Source organism: Rhea americana, unplaced genomic scaffold, assembly GCF_003343005.1.
Source record: "Rhea americana isolate MKP2758 unplaced genomic scaffold, rheAme1 scaffold_125, whole genome shotgun sequence".
NCBI classification, from domain to species: Eukaryota; Metazoa; Chordata; class Aves; order Rheiformes; family Rheidae; genus Rhea; species Rhea americana.
In genome coordinates, this window is record NW_028185317.1 from 2,141,214 (window position 1) to 2,164,563 (window position 23,350).

The 23,350-nt window shown below is 37.1% G+C and overlaps 1 protein-coding gene across 2 annotated transcripts in view; it reads right to left on the reverse strand.

The window, feature by feature from the left end:
* BRWD3 (bromodomain and WD repeat domain containing 3) overlaps window positions 1–23,350 on the reverse strand; it is a 60,528-nt gene that overhangs the window by 31,481 nt on the left and 5,697 nt on the right. For both annotated transcript variants that reach the window (XM_085325980.1, XM_085325979.1), the window contains exons 2-10: window positions 21,513–21,663; window positions 18,963–19,061; window positions 11,870–12,030; window positions 9,615–9,836; window positions 8,068–8,168; window positions 7,287–7,357; window positions 5,769–5,869; window positions 4,266–4,306; window positions 1,174–1,278 (exon numbers count right to left, since the gene is read on the reverse strand). In XM_085325980.1, the coding sequence (XP_085182106.1) occupies window positions 1,174–1,278; window positions 4,266–4,306; window positions 5,769–5,869; window positions 7,287–7,357; window positions 8,068–8,168; window positions 9,615–9,836; window positions 11,870–12,030; window positions 18,963–19,061; window positions 21,513–21,663 (1,052 nt within the window). The remainder of the gene's footprint in view (window positions 1–1,173; window positions 1,279–4,265; window positions 4,307–5,768; window positions 5,870–7,286; window positions 7,358–8,067; window positions 8,169–9,614; window positions 9,837–11,869; window positions 12,031–18,962; window positions 19,062–21,512; window positions 21,664–23,350) is intronic.

A 23,350-nucleotide genomic window follows, 5' to 3' on the forward strand; every position in this document is an offset into this window, starting at 1 on the left:
CACCGTCCTAAAGTAAACTCTGTAACAAGCCCAAACTTGCTAAATAAATCCAAATCACACCTTGCCAGCTAGCTTATTAGAAATGTAACCACATGAAATATAAAGAATTCTGCAAAAGCGTAGAGTGAAATGGACAAAACCTTTCTAATGCATTTCTCCAGCTCTGCTTTTTGTGACTGCGCATATTCAGTTACAAGCCCACTAACCGAAGCCACTTGAGGATCACAGAAAGAAAAGCTAAAGCCAAAACCCTAACTGAACTGAGAACTGAATGAACATATCCCATCTCGTATCTGAAAAATTAAGTAAAAATACAATGCTAAAAACATTCTGGATATATATTTACAAGAAATTCTGCCAAGCAAACCAGACTTTGGAATGAAATAAGAAATCCAAAATGTATTTTAGAAGGAATACTGCCAGAGAAAGGAATCAATTTCACACCTCTCAGTAACTTTTGGGTTACTGTCATTTGTCTTCGGGATGTGTAAAATAATCTTTAATGGGCAATATAAGGGCTTTTTTACTAAACTTACTTACTGAAACAGTCAGTCTCGTCTATGATTTCAGTTACTATTACCTACACCAGTGACCGTGTGACTCTTTAGAAACTCTTGAATTTGTTCATTTTTGCATTCATATCGTGTATTTTGCTCACGATCTTTCTCTATTTTATTATTCACTGTAATTTTAACTGTATTCCRTACCACAAAAAACAACATAGCACAGCATATTTTATAAAATAAAAGAAAGAAATACTAATAACCTGAAGAGACTGATTCTGGCAGTCGCTACTATAATCTTGCAGAGAGATGACATAAAATGACAATTGTTTCAGACATTTGAAAAAATATGCAGGTCAGTATATGATCAATGAGTCTCTACTATAACTTCTCAGTGATATGAACTCTGCTTGACATTTTTACTTCTTATGTAAAAAAAAAAAATCAAGTATTCACCAACCATTAGAGTACAGACATATTGAGGTATTAATGTTTGCCTGCCAAGCCTAATTAATTATATCACTGAACACATAGACACAGAATTTTCGCAAAAAATAGGCACTAATATTCACTCAAAATGGAAATAAATAAATAGGCTTAAATATGATGAAAGATTTTGTTTCACATATAAGTGATGCTACAAGCTGTCTTATGTTTTGGTTTGCTTTACCCTGTCACTTTAGTAGCCATATCCAGGACTATGCTCTTCCACTCCTGCTGCTCATACTGCCATATTCTTGCTGTTCCATCTCTGCTTCCACTGACAAATCTTAAGCTATGAGGGGGGAAAAAAAAAGTTATCAAACTCTGAAGGATAAATTATCGCTGCTTTTGGTCAAACACTATATGTCTAACTTACGATCTTATTTTCTCATTATTCAGTAGATTCCTTATGTAGTTTTCCATCCTCAGCAAGAATGTCTGACATTGAGACATGCTCAATTCTATGGCAAGAATATTTTGGAGCCTGGCAGAGGACCATCAGTCATCTCTCAGCTCTCTACAAGCTCTTTTATGTTATTCCGCAGCAAACAAACATACACACATGTGCATGCATAAGTATGTATATACACTCGTAAATGCATACTTGTATACTTGCATATGTGCGTACGCGCACACACACACATGTGTGAATACACTTGTTTTACTCTATATGCCCAAACATAGATGTATTTAACCAGTCATAAAACATCCATGAATTACTGTCACAGGGACCAGGCAGCTACAAAATTTTGGTGAGCCAAGAGCAAATCCATTTGAAACAGTACAGCAGCTAGAAAATATTTAATCTTTTTTCAACATTTATTCTTTACACTGTTTGTGCATATCTGGAGTGTAATTCAAAGACAGTGAGGTTACAATTTTCATATCAGACATGGTACAGTACAAAGCAGTTGATATCTCACAACATTAATTATGTTTGGTTACAGCTAACAGATGGCCTTGGAATGACTTCAATGTTGTAATTCATACAAGCTGCACATTCCCTTTCTAATGACATCAGCAAATCCCTTGAGAAGTTCATAGTGGCAGGAAAAAAAAGGAAAATACATGCCAGAAGTCTAGCATAAATTATAATACATTAACTTAGGGAGAGGGTGAAGAGAGAAAAGGAAAATACCCAAGTGGAACAAAAGTAAATAGCCCTGTATGTGAAGTTGAATACAAGTATTTTTCTTTTAAAAGTCCCTCCTATTTAAGAAATTAAGTATCTAGTGAATACTTTTAATTAAGTCAAAGCAGTTTGATGATGTTACAGAAATCATTTTTTGTTGACAATATACAAAAAAAGTTTCTCAAGTTAAATGCTTTCACAGGACAGCCATCCCTTTAAAAGCATATTAAATTTATTTATAAACATTATATGCAAAAATGCAAGTCTACACAATTTTATACTAATAAGTGATTGCTTCACCTTTTCAGTTTCCCTGATCTGAACTTTTCCACTATGATGAAGTGTTTTTTTAAAAAAAAAAAGAAAGAAAAAGCTTGTAACAAGTTCCTGTTTTACTTTCAACTCTTTCTTTCATTATATTAAAATAAACAGGAAGTTTTCACTTTTCCATTAAAAGCAGGATAGTAGCAGATGAGTATAATATCCAGCGACTATATGAATTAAAACTTTCAGTGCAGCTTGTGCTTTCACATCATCTGGAAGGAACCGTTAGCATAATTATATCACTAAGCTCTAGTTTACTCCCATATAATTTCACATGACAAAGAAGTCTCACTACTGCTGCAGCTATACTGGCTGAGCTACAGTTTTGCTTGCATTGCCAAGCAAAGTAAGGAATACAAGGGAAAGCTGGCAGAGTTACGCCTATGCGATGATGCCGATCACTGCACAGTGTTGATCGCCGCCCGTAACTTGCCCTACTACTAACACAGGTGTGTCGACACACACACCTGCCCATAGGCACCTATATAAATTTCATCATGAACATCCTGATTTTAATCCTTATGATGAGCACTACCGTCTAGTCTTAACATGAATAAAGCAAATCAACAAAATGAACATCAAAACCCAAAGGCCTTAAGATTATGGGAAGAACACACGTGAAGGAAAGTTTTAATGTATCTAACACTGACCTGTTAAACAAGGAAGTTTTATGTGCTAACTAGGCTAGATCCAAATTTGGGATGTGACAATCAACTGCACTTTTAAATCCCACTGAAGAGAGTTGTTCTGGGCTTACTCCCCTGTGGGAATAAATCTTGCGGGTTTTTTAAAATTATTTTAGAGTTAAAAATACAAGAAGAGGGCCTGGCTGCTCCTTGTCAGGTTTCTCTCTACAGAGCCTCACAAAAGCTGAGCTCTTACGAATTAACAGTCTGTTCATTAAAAAACAAAAAGCCTTCCTTTTTTTCCCATATTTCTCAGAACTCTGAGCATTAGGAAAGACAACTTTCTTACTCAAACCGTTGCTCAAAGAAGGCCTGACAGAAGAAATCAATCACCAAGGATTTGGATCAAAGTCGTCAACGAGCTTGTTTTTCAGCAACGTATCCACAGTCATATATTGTTAGGAAAATATTCTAAAATTATGCCAATCACTGGTTGCTTTCTAGTCCCCTGCTAGTATAAATGGTACTGAAAGCAAATGCAGCAGAACGCAGGGGAAATGGAGGGCAAACAGATGCGCGGTGCAGTCACCACGCACGTGAACACCCCGAAGTCACTAACTAATACGAGAGCCACACAGATAAATCACAGGCAAATAAATATATATTTACAGTTATTTTTCATCTTGCTCTAACTGGACTGAAATCATAAAGCTGACCAGCTCTCTTCCGTTTTAACCAGATGACATACTAGTTAAAAATAATAATAATATTTGGGGAAAAAAAAAAAAGCACGAACACCTTGCAAGAGATGCTCCACTAGCGAAAAACAGACCACAACTCCTTGTAGGCGATCGCTCTCCAGATCATGAAGCACACTCTTCTGTCTGGCTAACTGGTCTAATTTTTGCTCACAACTGTATTTATTATAATGCTCACTTGTGTCACACAGCCTCTTACTCCAGAAGTAGCCCGCTCTGTACTCCACAGCCAGTCTTGTTAAGTGAGACACTTACAGAGAAAGGCTACAGAATCTAGTTTGCAATTTGCTCAATCTTAAAATAAAATTTAAAAAAAAAAAGTCAAGATAAATGCACAGTCATAGAACACTTATATTGTTACACCAGATTTTCTCTGAAAAGTTATTTGGAAAAATAAATACCATACTTCACATGGGAAAATCCCAGGACACCCACTTACCTGTCCCCGTTGTTACAGAACTGGACTGCAACTACTTTGTCCTAAATGAGGGGAAAAAAAACAGCAAGTGTTTTGTAAGCTAAAAAGCTCATCCAGAAAGATCTTAATGATGAACTTCGAACAAGCAAATTGCATCTTCCTACACATCTCTTACAACACACTGTCCTACAAATTTGTAATTAGAAAAGTCAAATTTGAAGTCAGAATTTCCCCAGTCATATGGTGATGGTCATTAAAACAGAAAATCCAGAGAGGTAGAGAACTTCTGTTGCTCCAGGCGTCCCTAGCGGCACAAGGGATTTCTGTGTCAGCCATCGCACCATATGCGACTCAGCGTAAGCTCTGCCCGGGAAACCCCGAACCTTCCACAYGCCACACAGTTAACAGGAATAAGAAACAGTCTAAGCCAGCAAGAGTACCTCRTGGGTACAAGATTCAGTAAGAGAGAAAACGGGTGACAAGTGAAAAGGATCACAAGGGGTTTGCAACCTTTAAACCTATCACAAAATGACTTTGAAATATTTTGTTGGGAAAAAAAAAAGTAAACTTTGGCTTTATTTCCACATTTAACATGTCAGAAACAAATATTAAGTCTTAGATATGGTTTTGTTGTTTGCATTTTTTTTCCTGCAGAATTGTGTTGGCCACATGCATTTGCTGTTCTTTACTACTGCTGACATTTCTAGCTTCTGAAAACTAAGGATCCAAATTTGAATTTCTTTCAGGGGTGGGCTGACACCAGTCTGTGACATTAGGAAGGTTAGACTTTCAAAAATTAAAGGAATTTTTGGAGGAATAAAGGAGGAAACTAAGAAATGAAGAAATATTTGATACTATGTTAGTGACACTTTCTTATTATCAGGCTGTATTAAATTATTTTGAGACATTCAGCAGTTTTAATAAAAACTATCAAGATTCAGCAACCTAACAACTAATATTTAAGGTCATCATATATATGTATTTAAAATAGAATTTTGCAAGAATCCTTCTACATTGCATTCAAAAGGATATTTTTAACTTTTTTCCCCCCAAAAAAACTCTCACGTTCCAAATATGACTGCATATTCTAAAATCAGATCTACTTCGTTTATTCTCATTACAAAGATTTTCGGTCGAGACTGTTAAATACTCAACAGTAAATTTAACAGGAAAAATAATATCTTGCATGAAAACTGCTAAAGTAGAAGACCTACTTTAATCCCTTCTTGCATCACATACTTCAAGAATATGAGAAAATCACTTAGCCCTGTGACCTCCTGGTCACATATAAAGGTTTYTTCTGGGAGGATAAACTACATAAGACACACACTTTGCAGACATCTGTCTCAAAAGAATTTTAAAATAAATATACAATTTCAGGTTGTTTAAATATCACAGTGTTGACAGCCAACTGAATTCTAAAGACAGAAAACAAGTTGACTATGATGTACAAATCCAACTTAACTTCCTGAAATAAGGTAAATTGGGGTGGGAGAAAGATTTGCTTTCTGATTCTTCTCTTACCGTATGAGACTCTAACTCAGCAATTTTCTCTGGAGATTCTGAGCCCAAATAATATATTCTTATCACATGGTCGGTACTACCTGTTGCAATGAACATGCCACCTAAGAAAGACAGTGTTTTCCGTGAGAAGAAAAGCCACCCAAGGAACTACAAATTTTAACCWCTGCATTATTATCAAGGCAGCACATTACAGTTTGAAAGAAAAAATTTCAATAAAGAAATATGATCTGAAAGAAGTTAACATRAACAATTTGTATTTGATCTGCACTTTCTCAGAGCATATGAACTTTAAAATAACWACGAGCTCTACGGTATTTTCCAATCATAAACATTTATGGCCAAAGAAAGATAATATTCCAAKTCACAACATTCATCCAATGAATTATTCTGTTTTTCCTCAAACTGCAGTGCTTTCAGCCTATGTAAAAAGTAGACAGAAAATAGTTTAAAATCCTCATTGGTCAATATTAGGCAAGATATTTAAGTAAGTTTTCAATACTTACTTGAGTGCACAATAAAAAAAATATTGCTGAATTAGGAGTCAGAAATCAAACTATTTTCTTTTAATGTTAATTTGTTTTCTATTTATAATATTGCACAAAATATTATTTGTAGTAATAATTGCTATTACTGGGCACTATTGTGTAGTTTATGGCACTCACACAGTTTTAGCAAGTTCAGAAATACTGTTTTTAAGAAAAGGAATATGGGTAAGGATCATACGGCTGTAGAACAGCTCCCAATTTCAGAAATCACGTCATTTTGCTCTGTAATATCACTGTTTTTGAGAAYTGAAAGCTGGAACAAAGGACCTCAGTGAAAAATGGTATTTTCAAAAACATCCARTTCACAGTAAGAACTTGGGCCATTTAATGATCATTCAATAGACTGCTTCATAGTCCGTTGCTCAGTGTAAAGAAAAAGCATTAAATAGATCACTGAATAACTGTTCACTAATGAGATAACCCAGTCTTGCCCCTATACTCCCAGGCTGGTACAAACTTGATTATTCTGTCAAGAAGCTCCATGTGTAGCTTGGTTAGCAGAAGGAGAGACCGAGACTCCTCAGTGGGAAACACTGGGAATTACTGAAGGCCAAAGACRTCAAAGGAGAATTGATCCTCCTAGAATTTAGCCAAATTCTGGAAGATTAGCAGAAGTGTAATCTTTTAAGCAGAAGCCAGCTGTCTGCCACATTTCAAGAACTTTTCAAGAGACTAGAACTTCACAAAGAGAAAACTAATAGGCTAAAGATTGAAGGCTTTAGCCTTTCTCTGAAAYGGTCAAGACATTTTAGCTTAAATTAAAAAAAATAAATAAATAAATAAATAAGGAAAAAGGAAAAAAAAACAGCATGAAGCAGATACTTAGCATAAAAAATTGCAGTACAAACAATCACAATTTGACAGTGTTGTAATTAACTGARGACGGGTTTAACACTATTTGTATTTAAAATGACCTGAAAGTCTTGCCACCTAAGGATAAAATACTTTCCCCCACTTTATAATGTATACATACCAGAACTGAAAGATGAACAAGATATCTGAACACCAGGCCTGGACCTTTCCGCAAATTTTACAGGGCGATCCCTATTTGCAAAAACACAACATTTTTTTTTTTAACTAGTTTAATTCAATGCCATACAACAAGAACAGTGCATAGCAACTTAGCTGGTAAGATCAACATGTCCATCCTGAAATCCTCTATTTCAGAATTCATATCCAAGTTCACTGTTGCTTATTTTTAATTTATTAAACAAGAAAACTACCATTTTCTAAATCGAAGAGACTGTTTTAACATATTTGTCATTACGCTCACCAACTCAAATATATTTAACACAGAAATTAGGGAGTTACTGTTCTACTAAAATTGACTCCCTAATRTCTGTGGGTTTGATGACACCTGCAGATGTGTGTTCTTCTGATTAAAAGCACTGAAACTTCTTTGCCTACACATTTTAGAGAAGAATGTGGTCCTAAACATAAAAGTTGAACATTCTTCCACAACACTGGTTTGCAAAGGACAGAAATAATAGCTCAGACYTCTGTCTCTCTTCTGGGTCGTAATAGTACAGACTTGCAACACACGAGAGCAGACCCCTCTCTGTCTCCCACACTGGTATGGCAATCATGCCAGAGTGGGCCACCAGCACATCTATAGGAGAATAYATCCTCAGGAAACTTGCTGAAAGTTGTTGAAAAGGAACACATCTTTATTTAACTGTCCTAGTACTCCTCTGCGCTCTAAAACTCCAAATAAATTGTCCCTTTATTTAAAATAATTATCTAAACAAGCTTACTTAAATTTCACGGTGTTAGCATGCCACTGCCAGAAACAGATTGTTCCGTCAGCACCAGTAGAAGTGAGGTATCGTGTTGTTCCTTTTCTTGCTGGAGAGAACTAAAAATAAAATTGTAACAGTTAAATCAGCTAACTTCCTTCTTCCCTTCACGATGGAAGCTTGTAAATRGACTTAACAAGAGATTCACGTTTCATGATAAACATATTAGCTTTTCCTCTGGGAGCGGAGACCTGTATCACAAATAACCGCAGAATCTGAACTCTCATAAAAATAAAGTTGAGAAAATGGAGAATATCTCCGTTTTGATGAGCAAGTCTTTGTTTTTACTGCACAAAACTTAGTAAATTGAAGAAATGAAACATTGAAGTCTACATCCCCTTATTTAAGCAATAAACTGAGAGATTACTTCTTCCTAGGAGCAAAACTGGATCAAATACAGTAACACAGACAAAAATAATTCCTATATCCAAGCCCTACAAAGACCAGCAGCATCACCAGATGCCTGTTCCCACCTTCTTCCAGAAACTTTTCTCTGCCTTCCTCCGAAGTAGAAAAACTTTTCATTCTGAAGCTAAAGGCTTTCACTTTTTGAAATCAGATAGAAAAATCTTATACAATTTTCTATTGCATCAGAATTCTATAAAAGTGTAGGGAGGCTATATAAATAAAAAATGTACAAAATGCAAAACTAGGCTGTAAAATACAAGCCTCCAGAAAATCACCTTAAAGTAACTAACCTGCAGGTTAGTTAAATCAGACAAAATTGGAAATGCAGGCAAGAAAAAGAGAAGCCACAGGGACTACAGGCACGTTGAGTAAGACTGACGAATCAAAAGCAGCAAGGCTACCAAGGAGGGATTCCGAGACAAACAYGTCTGTACATTTTCCTCTTATGTGCACAGTCTGTCAAATTGTAGAGATTAGACTACAGAAGCAAATACTGGCAGTTTAATCATTTTTTACTGCTCTGCTACTGCTCACTGGGCAGTTGCCATGTAACAACTGAAACTGCACAGGCACAAGTGCAGATTCTCGACAAACCCTGATCTGTGCTGTACTGTGGCAGCTGCAACRTCTTTGTATGCTGCAATATCCAGGACAGTTCCTTAAAAAACAGACYAAGATACATTCCAAGCAAAGAAGCAACATGGAATGAGGATTTTTAGCAGGCAGCATTTCTCTGAAAAATAAACTTTCTGTAGCAATGCAGGAATGTTCATTAAGTCTCCGTGCAAGGACTACCAGCAAAGACACGAGCCTTTTTTCACTGGATCGACTAGCTGATCTGACACGCTTGGTGGCTGTGCATTTGCCAGACCTGACAAGAAGGAAGCAGTGGGATCACGCAGTTAAATGTAGCTGGCAGAAGCAAGATCATTCATTCAGGCAGCGGTTGGCCACTGCAGAGTTCACTGGGAAGCAATACCCTCAAGCTGGGGCAAATCTACCCTGCCAAACCCAGAGAGAAAGTTCAGCCCCTACTGCTAATCCACATCCCTTAGCATCATTTTAAATCAATGATTTAGGAAAGTGTTATTGCTTACCTGTATGGAAGTAATGGAAGCTGAGTGTCCCTGCAGCACTGCAAGTGGGGCACAGGTTCGAAGACACCAGACTCTGACGACTTTATCACAGCTGCCCGCAGCAAGCAGCGTGTTCTCGTAGTTAACAGCCATGTCAGAAATTTCGGCCGAGTGTCCTCGCAACGTTGAGAGCAGGCGCCCATCATCTGTAGCCCAGATTTTGACCAAACAGTCATCTGATCCCTAATGCCACACAAAAATTTCCAAARATTATATAAAATAACATAGAGATGTTCTGTGTGCAAAATACACTGTGTAGACATCTAAGCAGCTAAAGCACCACTGGGCCACGGACCCGTCAGAAGGACAATGTCCGTGGGATCCCAGACAGGCACAACTACCTGTATTTAGGGATCGTTTTATGGAGGCCAGGGTTTAGATATTCACATAACAGAGACCACTGTTCTATATTTCACGCTAAGATATGATTACTGCTGCTAACATAAGTCGTCTCAGTATGGTTCACTAACGAGTAAGGCAAATTTAAGAAGATAAAAAGTTTCATTACACACTATAAGCAGACACATTTATCTGTGTAAGTAATCTCCACTCAGTAGTAAAATCAGACTGATCATAAGACTTAAGCTCTAAGCCAAAAGAGCATTTAATCATCAGGCATCTCAGTGCCTCAGCCGTGATTCAGAGCTGTAAGTCAGCTGTACTGCATGGTTCAATTTTTGTTAATGGAAGGATATTGAGCCACTCAAAGAGAGAAATTATTAAATACCGTGTGCAACTGAAATGATATGTCAAAAAGAATGCAGTTAGGGACTGGACACAATCCAAGAGTATAATCAACACAGATTATTGCAAACTACTTCTGCCTACATTAGCAGCTGCATAACTTTGTACTCAATCTGGTCAATAGCTACAGAAATTTTTAAAGCATTCACCATCCCTTATACTATTCAGATACCACAAAACCCACCAATTTTGCCCCTAATTTCTGAGAAAAAAAATTCCTTGAGCTGGAAAAAGAATCCTGATGCATCAGAGTGCTAGATTGAGTCTCAGCCTCCATTTCTCCAGTGTGCTGCTAGGATTCCATTATATTTGCAGGGACATAATAGAGTAAAATTAAACATAATGTCAACATCATTTGATTTTAGATTACTTGATTAAAGATTTACAGATTAGGCTATATCATTTTGACTTTAAATTTATAGACAAATCACTTAACTGTGATTCACAGAACTGCAGATTTTCTGTGGTATAAACAAAAATAGAAAGGCCTCGCTAYGATCTAGTATAATTATCATAGTAACATCCCTATTTACGCAATTTATAGTAAGCGGAGAAGCTAGTAAGATAACACAAAGGCAACAATTAGCCTTCCAGGTTCTAAACAGCTATTGCTAATAGAGAGGGCTRGTGAGAAAAATAGAGCAAGGAAAAGACAAGACAAGAATTAACAGTTAAAAGATGCACTATTAATTTGAAAAWTCCAGAATTAACAATACACACAATGAAAAGCAAGGGTAGTATCACCAAAATGTATGTTAATATACTCTAAAGAAAAACTTAAAATAACATTCATTTATTCACTAACATATTACAAATTATAGCAGGTAAATTTTATAGAGTTGTAAATAACAGATGAAATAATGAAGCCTTTTATTTACCATCAAGTTTTTCCTGAAATGTTTGGGAAGAGTTGCCAGCATTTCCAAAGTTACCAAAAGGTAAAATTTAGTTTATATATATATATATATATATATATATATATATACATACACACACATATATACACACACACACGTCATATATATTTATATATTTTATATATATTATATATATATTTATATATATATATATATATGACTTAGCAAGCAAGATAATTCCAAATTCTCAAATATCAGAGCTGCCATTCAACAAGAAAATAAATAAATAAATATAGAAAAATGAGGACACATTTCAAGCGAAGGTTACAGGCTCTGTATTGAATCAACCTTTTTGTAAGGTTCTAAATGCAGAAGGAAATAGCTGGCTAAAATTCAGCTTACTGGAGTTACAAGCATTTTTAAACAAAACAAGTCAAGTGAATATTCATCCAGGAAGAGACAGTTTTTCCCAAATATTCCAAGATTTTTCTTCCCTTCTCTTCTAGAGGCTGTATCTGCATCTCCATCAGCAATTAAGAAGCTATTAAAGGACTCAGAAAAGAAATCAAACCAAGAAAAATAATCTTCCAAGAAAAGTACAATTTTTAAACTTACTGTAAAAATTCTTCTTCCGCTGCGATCAAAGGCTATACAGTAAACAGATGATAGATGCCCCAAAATCCGCTTGTGCATCTTCATGTGTTGGTAGGTGGATGTCGGGAACAAGTGGCTGAAACGTCCGCATCCAGTTAATTGCCTGGCAGAAATGATATTTACTGCCAAAACAAAATGAAAAAGAAAATCTTGATTTTCTCCAGAATTTAAAGTAAATTAAAATTAAATCAAACATAATATTTGATAATGKCAGCTTTATTATTTTAATTCATAAATCTGAATCTCCTTAATCATCTTAGACCACTTCGTACATGCTCTTGTAAAAACACAATAGGAATAATGGGCAAAAATAGAGATTTCCTGTTACAACTAAAAGTTAATGCCAAGTGCTCAATTCAGGAGTAGAATGAGTAGTACTAAAAATAAAAGCCCTCAAAACTCACATAAAAGAAGATTTTTCAATTTTAACTTTTACATATATGTATATATATACATATGCACACACATAGTTAAGATAAAACTTTACTATTGTCATTCAAAAATAAAATTAAGTGCTTTTTCTATTATGATAAAAATCTTTCTTCAGAGTGGGTTCCAGATCATATGGGAGGGTCAATAGCCCTCTATATACGTTCCCCACAAAGCCTCTAGCACTGTAAGCAGTAGCTTCAAGATCATTTCATTTTTATGACAGTGTAACTGAGAAATAAGCAGCATGTGGTATCAGTGAAGAGAGCCCTGATCAGAAGAGTGGCAGTCACAAAACAAAATTGCAAAAAAACCAAAAACTACTTCAAATTGCTACACTTAAAATCCCTTACAAAACAGTCTCTAACATCAATGCACAAAAATATCAAGGAAAAAAGCACTATTTAGTAGATTCAATGAAGATAACTATGAATCTCATTTCCTTGTCTAGTAGAAAGATTCATATCCTAATTCTAATCTTTGATTTGATGCATAATTTCATAATTTCTTTAGGTATTTAATTTTATATATTCTAATTTATAGCTCTTGAACATTGGATTTCAAATTTCTGAGAATTTTTTTAATAATGCTTCAAGACCTAACATCAGCATTTAAGTGGGTTTTCTCAAGTACCRGCAATAACAGGCTTCCTGAAGAAATGCCTTTTCTGGGCTTCACWGGGGCTGCTATTAAACTCCTTAGCACCTTGCAATCCTTCTGTTTAATACCATAATGACCAATCTGACCCATTTTCTAAATTGTATCATCATATCATTGCCTACCTAAACAAAAGATATTACAGAAGATACAAGATCATTCCAAAAGGTTTCTAACTGGCAAGACACTTCTGTATCATTTATAAAATTGAAGCAYTTATACACAAGTAGACAGACAAATGGGAGATAAAAATTCATTGTTTCCAGATTTGCAGAAAGTGTTTATTTTGGTTCTCAGCTGTATGCTCTGAAATTTAGTCTATTTTTGATCACTCAGGGCAATAAAAACGCTACACACCAGAAAAGAAAAAAATGTTGCATAAAAAGCGCACGTTTGCAAAAATCATCAAGCTCATACCATGACCTTATCTTCAGTCAATATTTGTTTTTTCACATAAAGATACACATTCAGCAGCACTAAAGAAGCAAAATGCACTGAACTCAATTTACTATCTATCTGCTATTCAACTGATAGCTGTTAAATCAAAATYGTCTCCCCTAGCAAAACAAAAACGAAACCTTTAACCCTTTTTTCCAACTGTCACAGGAGGCCACAGAGATCCTGCTGCATTAGRTGCAGTACAAAGGTACCTCCCAATTATTTTTGTTCTGCTTTAACTCTGTCAGTTTAGACACTAGCTTCCTAAAAATATTACACCTCCCTTTCCTCATATTGTGGATACTGTTACGCCAACACAAGAGATGTTGTCATTGAAAAATAGGGTAATTCTGCTGCTTTAGTGCTTAAATCATTTAAGTACATAATAACAGTGTATCTAACTTTAAACAATTTCAAATGGCTTTCAATCTTTTAACTATGCAAAGAGTTACATGAACCAGAAAGGTACATTCACATTTCAAAACAGTCTCAATAACAACAGTATCTCCCCCATACTACTGTGTTCCTATGCCCTTTCTCGAGCTCACTATTATTTAGAAAAAAAATTATATATATATATATATAAAGATTTTTTTGAAGACTGTTTCTGTGATTCTGGAGTACAAATCATTGTGATCCTTCTGAAAATTTAGTACTGCTTTTTTTTTGTATATCACACGAAGGAAATCCTGAAAGGTATAAAGAGCCTGGCCCTACAGACTCATAGTGTCACCCAGCCGGCACTCAGCACCTCTTTTCCAGCCGATCCCCTCATTTGCCATSGATTGAGCCTCAGAGAGAGTGAAAGCCATTTCCATTTTTTCTGCGTCTATTTCCCCATTTGTACAACGGGGGCAAAACTTCTCCGTCTCCAATGCAGAATCAGAAAATGAAGCATCCTGCTTGCGAAACGCTTCAGTCAAGAGGTTCAGAGAAAACCAGGGCTCCCGTGCTGTGTCTTTACCACAGCAATAGCATCTTTGTACAATCAGCAAGGATTCARCGCCTCAGATTCTCACTGTAAAAATGCTTAGGGTTTACCAAACACACCTGCCTCTCGCACGCAGGGTTCTCTGTCGCTTTTTGCCTTCTCACACTTCAGAAATTATCAATGCCTTCAAAACAAAAAGAACCCCATRCAATTCCAGGTTCTGTATCTTTTGGTAGAAAATTAATACACATAATATCAAAAAGGGAATTACATACACAARATAAAAAGCCATGTGAAGTTTGCTTTCTTTAGTACAATGATGTTACTGTACTCACAAAGCCTAAAAACCTTTTAAAAACCCTGATCCCACCCAGAGAATTAGCAACATAGTAGCCCTAAAAACTTCTAGCAACCTCATTTGTTGCTCTGCTTCATACAAAGCACAAAAGCTTCCAAGTCCACTCTCCTCACTATTTTCTAAGAAAACCTTTTCACAACTGTACTGATGTTGTTTTATCCAGAAAGAGATCATATCCAGACTCCTTAAAAAAAAAAAAAAAAAAAAAAAAAAGTTTTGTCTGTAAACACAAGGGTCTTCTCAGATTAGGAGTTCTTCTGGCTGCTTAAATGATTGCTACCTAGGTGCAGAGATGCCACTGAACCTTGTTACTCTTAAGAGCCTTTACTAGCCAAGACACGCTTTACTCCCTAAGCCTCACTGTCTCCAAAATACCAGCTAGCGCGCCGGCATGCTGAAGAAACCCCAGCTCACGTTAACACCTCCTCAAGCTACCAAGCTGTAGTACTAACTTTGGGTGACGAGGTAAAATACGTTCATTTTTGGTTTCTTTCTCAAAGCTCTTGGTCCTTGAACATATACAMCTTCAAAAAAAATTACAGTTTGTAGCACAACTACATGTGTGGTTGCAGAGGGAAGCTGCATACACTGTTCAACAGTAATTCTTACATTGACACCTATGCTACTAAAGGTAACTTCCACGWAACAACTCCTTAGAAGAACACTGATGTAGGAAAAAACAAAAACAGAAAAAAAAATCCCACAGSAAWATTAAAAAGTATCCCAAATCAGATAGTAGGCATTTCAAGGTTAAGTTACAACTTTAAAAAGAATTAAAACATTTCAGTGTGCAAAAGTCACTTAGCCACAGCCGTTTTCAGACTGCTTTAATCTGCYTCCCTCAACCTTTGCCTTGCTCAATTTTTTGCAAGCAAAAATTGGAAAAAAAAAATCAGTACAAATATTTGTTTCAAAAATATCTTCCCCAGTATTACGGGTAATGACCTYACATCATACTATTTTACCTTTTCAAATAAGCACTATAACTTCATAATGCAAATATAACATTTTACATAGACATGACCTGCGGAGAGTATGCTGCCACCTCACCACAGGGCCTGGTCTAGCATGGAGATGTGCTACCTCTCACAGCAGGCAGAGGAAACATCACAAGTCTGGATTTCATACCAAGACCAGGAAATAAACACAGTGAGCTCAAACTTTTGCAAAATACCTTTTTGGAGAGAGGGTGTGTGGGTGTGCGGCCACAAAGACAACCAGACTTGGTAAAAGCACAGAAAGAACAAAGTGTTCTCGCTTTCATAGCTGCTGACTTCACAGACTCCTTTAGAGGACAGAAACATCACTGATTTTCTGATCTCACCAGACCACTGCTATTTGGCAGAAYTAAGGTAGCTGGATTACCTTGACTATGAATTTTCATAAAGCTTAATTTCTTGGGCACTGGGAGTATGCTGTGAGTTTTCTGGTTCACAAATTCAGGAACGTTGCTTTCCCTAGTTTCCCACATAAGGATTTTCATACTCGGGTTAGAATAGTTCTAGTAATCCCCTAAAGAGGGAAAAAAAATCTTTTTTCTAAACCAATTTATGTAGCCTGCAATAAAAATAAAATAAAAGTTATCTGGCAAAAACTTTAGTAGTATTCAAAATCATGTTTACCCCATATGAGCACATCACGTTGCTGAGAAGACTTTTTCTGACCAATCTTTCCGTTTTCTGATCGAAGAGTACAAAGGGAATGCTAAACACACTGCCTACTGCCAAAGCTGCAAAGACATAAGCTAACGGACCATCCGCGCAAATACCCAGCGTGTTATCCTGTTAGCAGCAGAAAGTTATGACAGCTATGACAGCATTTCCCCTTTCCCCAACAGATCACAGCAGATCTGAGACTCAACATGCAAACAACATGTTCCTGCAAACGACTTCCATGGATTGGTGCTTTCCCAGAGACTCTCCCAGCCAAACGGTCCCTAACTCTGCCTAAGTACACTGGGAAAAGGGAACATTGGGTTTTTCGCCTCCAGTTCCACCGTGCACCCCATTTTATTTTGGAGTACAGAGGAATACAAATCACCATTCTCAAAGTCCCATCCCACCCCCATGCAGACATAAATTCGGCTAACCCGGATGGAAAGGCAAGACTGCAGCTATAGAGTCTTACAGCTGAGAGGGTAACCATACGCAGTCACATCTCAGAGCAGAAAAATACACATATGGTGGCAAGTTTAAATCATATCATTTCCCTTTCAATGATAATAAGGGCACTTTTATCTAGTGTTCTTGCGCCTTATTTACCTGACTACGCAGGCAATTATGTACTCATTTCACCCCACTCATGACCACAGGTTATTGTGGGTGTACAATACCTGAAACCAACTACTTCAGCAAGTTATTCCAGAAAACTCCTGACTGTCTCAGCCTGACTAAGCCAGCACACTATGGAAATTTACAGTCATACTGGAATCTTAAGGAGATGGGGTGTATATCTTCATTTTGGATTTTGAAATGAAACACAGTAGCATCTGTGGCTGTCACTACTCACCAGAAAAAGCACCAATTTTGCCTGTTGACAGAATTCAAGCGAAGTATGAAAGCCTGATACAAGCTTACCTCTTAAGCAGCAACACAGGTAACTAAGTCTCATGTAATAACAGATGCCCTCATTACAGTCCTGCACACTCAGATCTCACTTTACAGCTTTACCACTATCAAACATGTGCTTTAGCTTCATAACCTACTATATGTAACACAAACACGCAGAAAAGAATTTTTGACTTCCAGATCAGGAACAACAGTTGGGAATTCCAAAAAGTTGAGTGTATGCAACAACTCTATAATCTAGCCTCTTAACAATCCATCAACACAACTGCTAATAATAAAGTTAGTTCAGCATCAGCCTAAAAGAATACACAGAAATAGTGAAACTAATATAAAGGAATCGTTCTTTCTCTTTTAGTATTCACATCATAACTTAAAAACTGTCTGATAAAAAGAGGAAAGTTACTAATCTGATCACTACCTACACACTAGTTCTATGCAAATATCCATTTCTTTTTCATAAAGACCTATATTAATATTGCTCTTCCGTCATACTATTGCCACAGCACCGCAGCCCTTATGCAAAGTGGGCTACTATTTTCACTAGGCTTTGTCACTTGCATTTTTGGCAAAGATTAATTTTTAGTAATGCGCGAGAGAGAAAGAGCACAGAAATACAAATAATGGAATAGATATGGTAGAAATAGAAGATGGTCATCACAATCCTTGCATCTTCAAAGGAAAAACTCCAGGCAGGGAGGATGGAATTTACTTAAGAAGAGAAACTATTTCCAGAAATAAGGCAAGGATTGTAATCAGTAACAAAACTATCCTAATTATTTTCAATATTCTGATTTTTAATTTAAATTAATAATGATGGAGTTCAAGAAAAAGATTTCCCATTATATTCTGAAATCTTTCCACTAAATAGAGAAAAGAAACAACTGAAAGGATGCCCTAACAAAACAGGAAAACTCTATGCATTTGCCCAAACATTTATGGAGAGATTAAAGATAAAATATTCTGACAAAAAAACAAATCATGACAGACTGAACTTACATTTATTCCTTAAAGAATCAAATTTGCTTGCTGTAACAATGGCTAACAAAAGCTTAGACTTCACAAGGGAAACACTTCTCAGTTTAAGAAAAATGCAGAAGCTCTTAGATAGTTGAATGCTTACATATACATGCATTTTGCACAAGTTCTTTTTTTAACTGTGCAGACTACTGGAAGAGAAGTAATACAAATGCTGGGTTGCTGATTATTTCCTTTTTGCAAGCAGTCTGTTTTCTGTCATAAACTAAAATGAATTCTTCAGGCAAAACATTCTCTGGGAGCTAGACACTGTGTCTTGGGTAAGATTCTTCAATGAAAATACTGTCTACATGCTCCTGTAACCATTTCTACACAATTGTATGTGTCCATTACATGCAGATGTATCATAATATATATTTAGGCTTATTGCCCTGCAAACAGGAAGTTGACATGTAAAGCTTTTCAAGGTGGCCACAGCAGTTTAACATGTGCATGCACACTATGGAAGTCTTAAGTCTGAACAATGCAAAAACCTGTTATTTTACTGCTAGTAAGAATTTTGATTAGTTCATGGTGAATTATACAAAAAAAAGCCATTAATGAAAATCCATGGTAGTGTTTCAATCTGTAACTTTCAGCTTAAACATTGACAAAGGCACAGAGAAAAAGAAATATATTTTATTTAAGTTTAGAACTCACCCACATTTGGTGGTTTCCCATAATTTACGGGTAGTTCGGGAGGCCGGCCTCTGTGAAGAGCTGCAAAAGCAGATCCTTTCCATAGTGTATGTCTGAAGTCTGTATTGACAAGATTAACAACTGGTTAGTGAAGCAATCAGCCAAAATGGGTCCAGCTGACCTATTCTTCCCACAATACCATTAAGAACCATTCCCAACATCCTTGTGTGCCTCCAGGTGCAACTGTTCTCTTAGAAAATTAATATTTGCCATTTTAAATAGTTTGTGGAAATTTAACGCTTAAAGGATGTTGATACTCTGCTTTCTAGTTCCTGTGCAATATGACTATAAATGTTTTCAGCTTATTTTTGCTTCACTTTTGGCAAGTAAGGAGTCTAAATATGATTGAAAGAAAAAAAGAATGAAAAAGGTAAGTGTGCTTAGCACTGAGGCAAAGCTGAACTTTGGTGTGGTTTTAGTCCTCCTGCAACCCCAATACATACAAGACCCTTCCTCAGGAACTGTACCTTTGGCAGTACACACACACACACACACACACACTTATACTTCACCCCCAAATGTGGAGAAGGGAATTTTTTTTCCAGTAAATCTGTTTTCCTGTAATTTGTGGCAATATGCCTTGCCTTTAGAGTCTCCTCTGCACCCCACGCCCCCCTAAAAAGAAACCATCTTTTTCAAAATTAAGACCAATTTCTTTAAAGGCTTTCCAGCTATCTGTTGCCAACTGGCCTCCATGAGCCTTCTTTCTAGAACAACAGTGATTTTTCTGAGACTGTGTAAAGTGCCTCAGAAATTAGACCTGGACTTCTTCCATTTCTGGCCATCTGGAAGGAGAGAAATGAGCTTCCAGGATGAACAAGAGCTGGAACAGAAGGACAGTGCCACAGATTGGTGGACCCGTGTATCACCATTTAGATCTGTGAACATGAAGTGCACAAGTTTCTGTGACTCAAAGACAGACTCTTGAGAGTGCCTTCTTACTAAAATCCAAGCTGTACCGAGTATTTTAATGAAACACATTAAAAACTGCATCCACGCTTTCTAAAATAGACCGAAATAGGTATAAATACTAACAGGAAATGAAAGCTTCACATTAAAGCACAGCGTCGGGAACGATTATCAACGTACATCAACACTGAAAAAGGTCTGCTACTCCACATTACTGAGAGTAGTTTACATACCAAATGGCACAAGGCCATCTTTTCCCGACAAAAAAAAAAAATACCCATAAATCTAATAGAAATCTCTTTGCAGTAAATTTGCCACATGGCTTGTCAAGTGCTATACCTTTCAGTGACTCATCTAACCTCTGTCTTCTAATTCACCCAAGAAACTTTTATTTGTCTGCATAATCACATTTATTTTCTCTTTGCATTTTTGTTGTCATTTTCTTCTAAGATGGAAGTTGAGTGTAAAAGAAGAAAAGTCTCTCTGGAAGGTCGAGATCTCCCTCCAAGCCTGAAATGTTCCACACAACTGCAACAAAGTACAGGCAAAACAAGACCAAGGCCCAAAACTATAGGTAAGGAAAAATGTTTGCAATCAGCACATCCTTCATGTGACATCCAGTGGATCAACAGAATACTGCTGTCCTTTTTAGCATCAGCGTCACCTCACAGGATGCAGTAAATTAAGTGCTCTGCTGCCACTGAAACAGGAAAGTCCTGCCCTGATCACTGCTCCGCTCTCAGAATGATGCTCCCGCTATTGGTGTAACCTCCCACACTCTGATACTTCCCTGAGCCAACCTAGTTCATTAAAACAGCAATAACAGATTTTCGCAATAGTTTAGCTCTCTAAACCAGGATCAAATAAGCTCTAATTGCTACAGGGGAAGCGTGGCAAAGACACATAGCAAGGAGAGGTGAGCAATAGCAGATGGCCTTCAGATGTGTTTAGCTATAACACAAAAACTGTGCTTTCAAGCAGGGCAATTTTTCAAAAGGACTATAACTGCTCTTCTATTCATGAAAGGAACTGGGGGTGTCATCAACTTAACTTTTAAGCACAGAAGAGTAGGAATTACCACTGAAGCAGCAGTCCCACCTTCTCCCACCCTCCAAATGCTACCCTGCTCTTCAAGCTGACAGATCTGTCTGCATGACCAGTGAATCAAATAATAGAACAGATCAGCCTGAAAAATAGCCCAGCAAAAAATATACATTGCTGGGTTATTTTAGACACATACATGTACACATATTTTTCACATACATGAAAAAAACAGCTATTTTTCTGCTGGCTCAGATCTCTAATCCAGTTCATCACACACAGCTCTCTCAATTACCAATCCAACATACTGGGCAGTGGAGGAGTAAGTAGCAAGATCAGGAAGACCAGAGCTGCTTAAGCTCACACTTCTAACAAAAGAAATGTATATGTAACAGGGTCAACAGCAGCTGTATTTTAGCAAGACTACAACCAGAAAGCAGGAGCTGACAGCATGTGAGATAAACCAGGTTTCAATGAAAATCAAAGCAAATAAAAATTTTGCTCATTAAAATAACATGCAATCACACTGAAAATAATGAAATAGTATATTGAAAATCTTACCTTTTGCTGCCCTTAATAGAGACTGTCGCCCAACTCCTAACAATGTCTGCACACCAAGAACACTTTGTGGGATTTCCTTGTCTAAAAGGGGTCCAAGTCTCTCACAGATCCTAAGAAGATAATCCGGAGGGATGTGTGCATTGACAGCCACCTAAACATACAAAGAACACGCGTGTTCAAAAATTGTCTTATTCTTGCTTCTGCTGGTATTTATTTGTTTGGGTCATATAAAAATAGCACAGTTCAACGAAGTTACTGAAGTAAAGTATAAAATGAAGGTGGAGAAAAAAACCTCAAAATTAATTATATCCAAGATGTCTTTTTAAGTGTCATAGAGCACTGAAAGAGCCAGACCAGCAATTAAAGGCTGCAATAGCTGTAATTGTAGCAGGCTACCCTTCAATAACAACCAACCCCCCTCCAAAACCTAGAGTTCTCAGTGCAATATTCTGAGCAAACTAAGTACTGCCTGGGGACCTTTTTCAGTAATCTGTTTTACCCTTCAATTCATTCTTTTAACATACAGCATTTTTTTGCTTAGCTGGAACATCCGGGCCAGACCTTCACATTACTGTAAGCAGCACATGTGCAAAAACCTAAAAAAATCTAAATAGTATCCTAAGAGTAGAACCAAGTGTCCAGTGTTTAGCTACTGGAAATAGGTACTTTTTAAGACTCACACGTGTAGGGTACTAATTTGTCATCCCAAGAAAATATTCTTTCTTTTCCTCTCTAGACAGAGATCATTTGTTTTCTACTGAGAGACTTAGAGCTTTTCCGTAAGTCTGTTCAAACAGCAAATAAGTTTTGTCTGGTTATGCAGAATGTCCTGCACCTGCCTGACTTCTAATGTATCTACTACCTGGCAGCAGAAACTCCACATCAGACATTTAGCTTATACAGATCCTTCAACGCAGAGCATATGGCCACATTCATCTGCCTTTTAAAGACCAACACCACAGGTCATTCTGCTCTTATGTATCTGAGACAAACAATAGAAAAATCCCTTGTATTAGAACTATTTACAACTATTGTATCTATCTGTTGTGAAATTATGAAAAAACAGATGATCATAAAACAGTTTTTGCTTTACCAAGCTATAAACTAACATCAGATAATACTAAAGCTGATTCGCAAGGGTCAGAACTGCATTCATTGTAAGTAAATAAGTGCAGGCTTGTGCCAATGCACACCCCTCTCTCCTATATAACCACTTCAAATGAGTCACACCAATACAAGCAACGGGGCTGAAAGTGCTTAGCACCTGTCAGAGTAGTACCAGTTTTTGGGTGGCTGCAGCAAGCCAGACAGATTGCCCAATCCGCCTAAAAACACAACTAAATTCCCCTCTGCATCAGCCCTGGTGTTCATCTACTGCGGCGCGAGCCATTCAGCTCCCCTGTCCAGTAGGGCACTAACCCGACAAAAAGAGGAAAAGGGTTTCTGCTAGGTTTAGCAAAGCTAACCATGTATTCAGAGAAGCGTCAGAGCTGGTAGGAAGGAAAGAACAGGACCATTTCCTTTACCAGCAGAGTGCCACCAGATTGGCCCAGCTATATTATCTACCTAGACTCACAGTGACACATCCAGTTCTTGCACAAGCACATCTAAGGGAGCAGCACAGAGCTGGGAGGAAGGGAAGCAGCAGGAAGGAAGAGAAGGTATCTGCTTTGTCCAGAAGTGCTGCCAAAAAATTGTTCATTGAACTATGTCATCAAACAGATTATTACAGTATGTCATTGAGAAATCATTCATTCCAGTTGGGCAATAGCAGTGGTGCTACTGTGGCTTAACACAGTGAGTCATGTTTTATAATATACCAACCTGCATCACAAGCA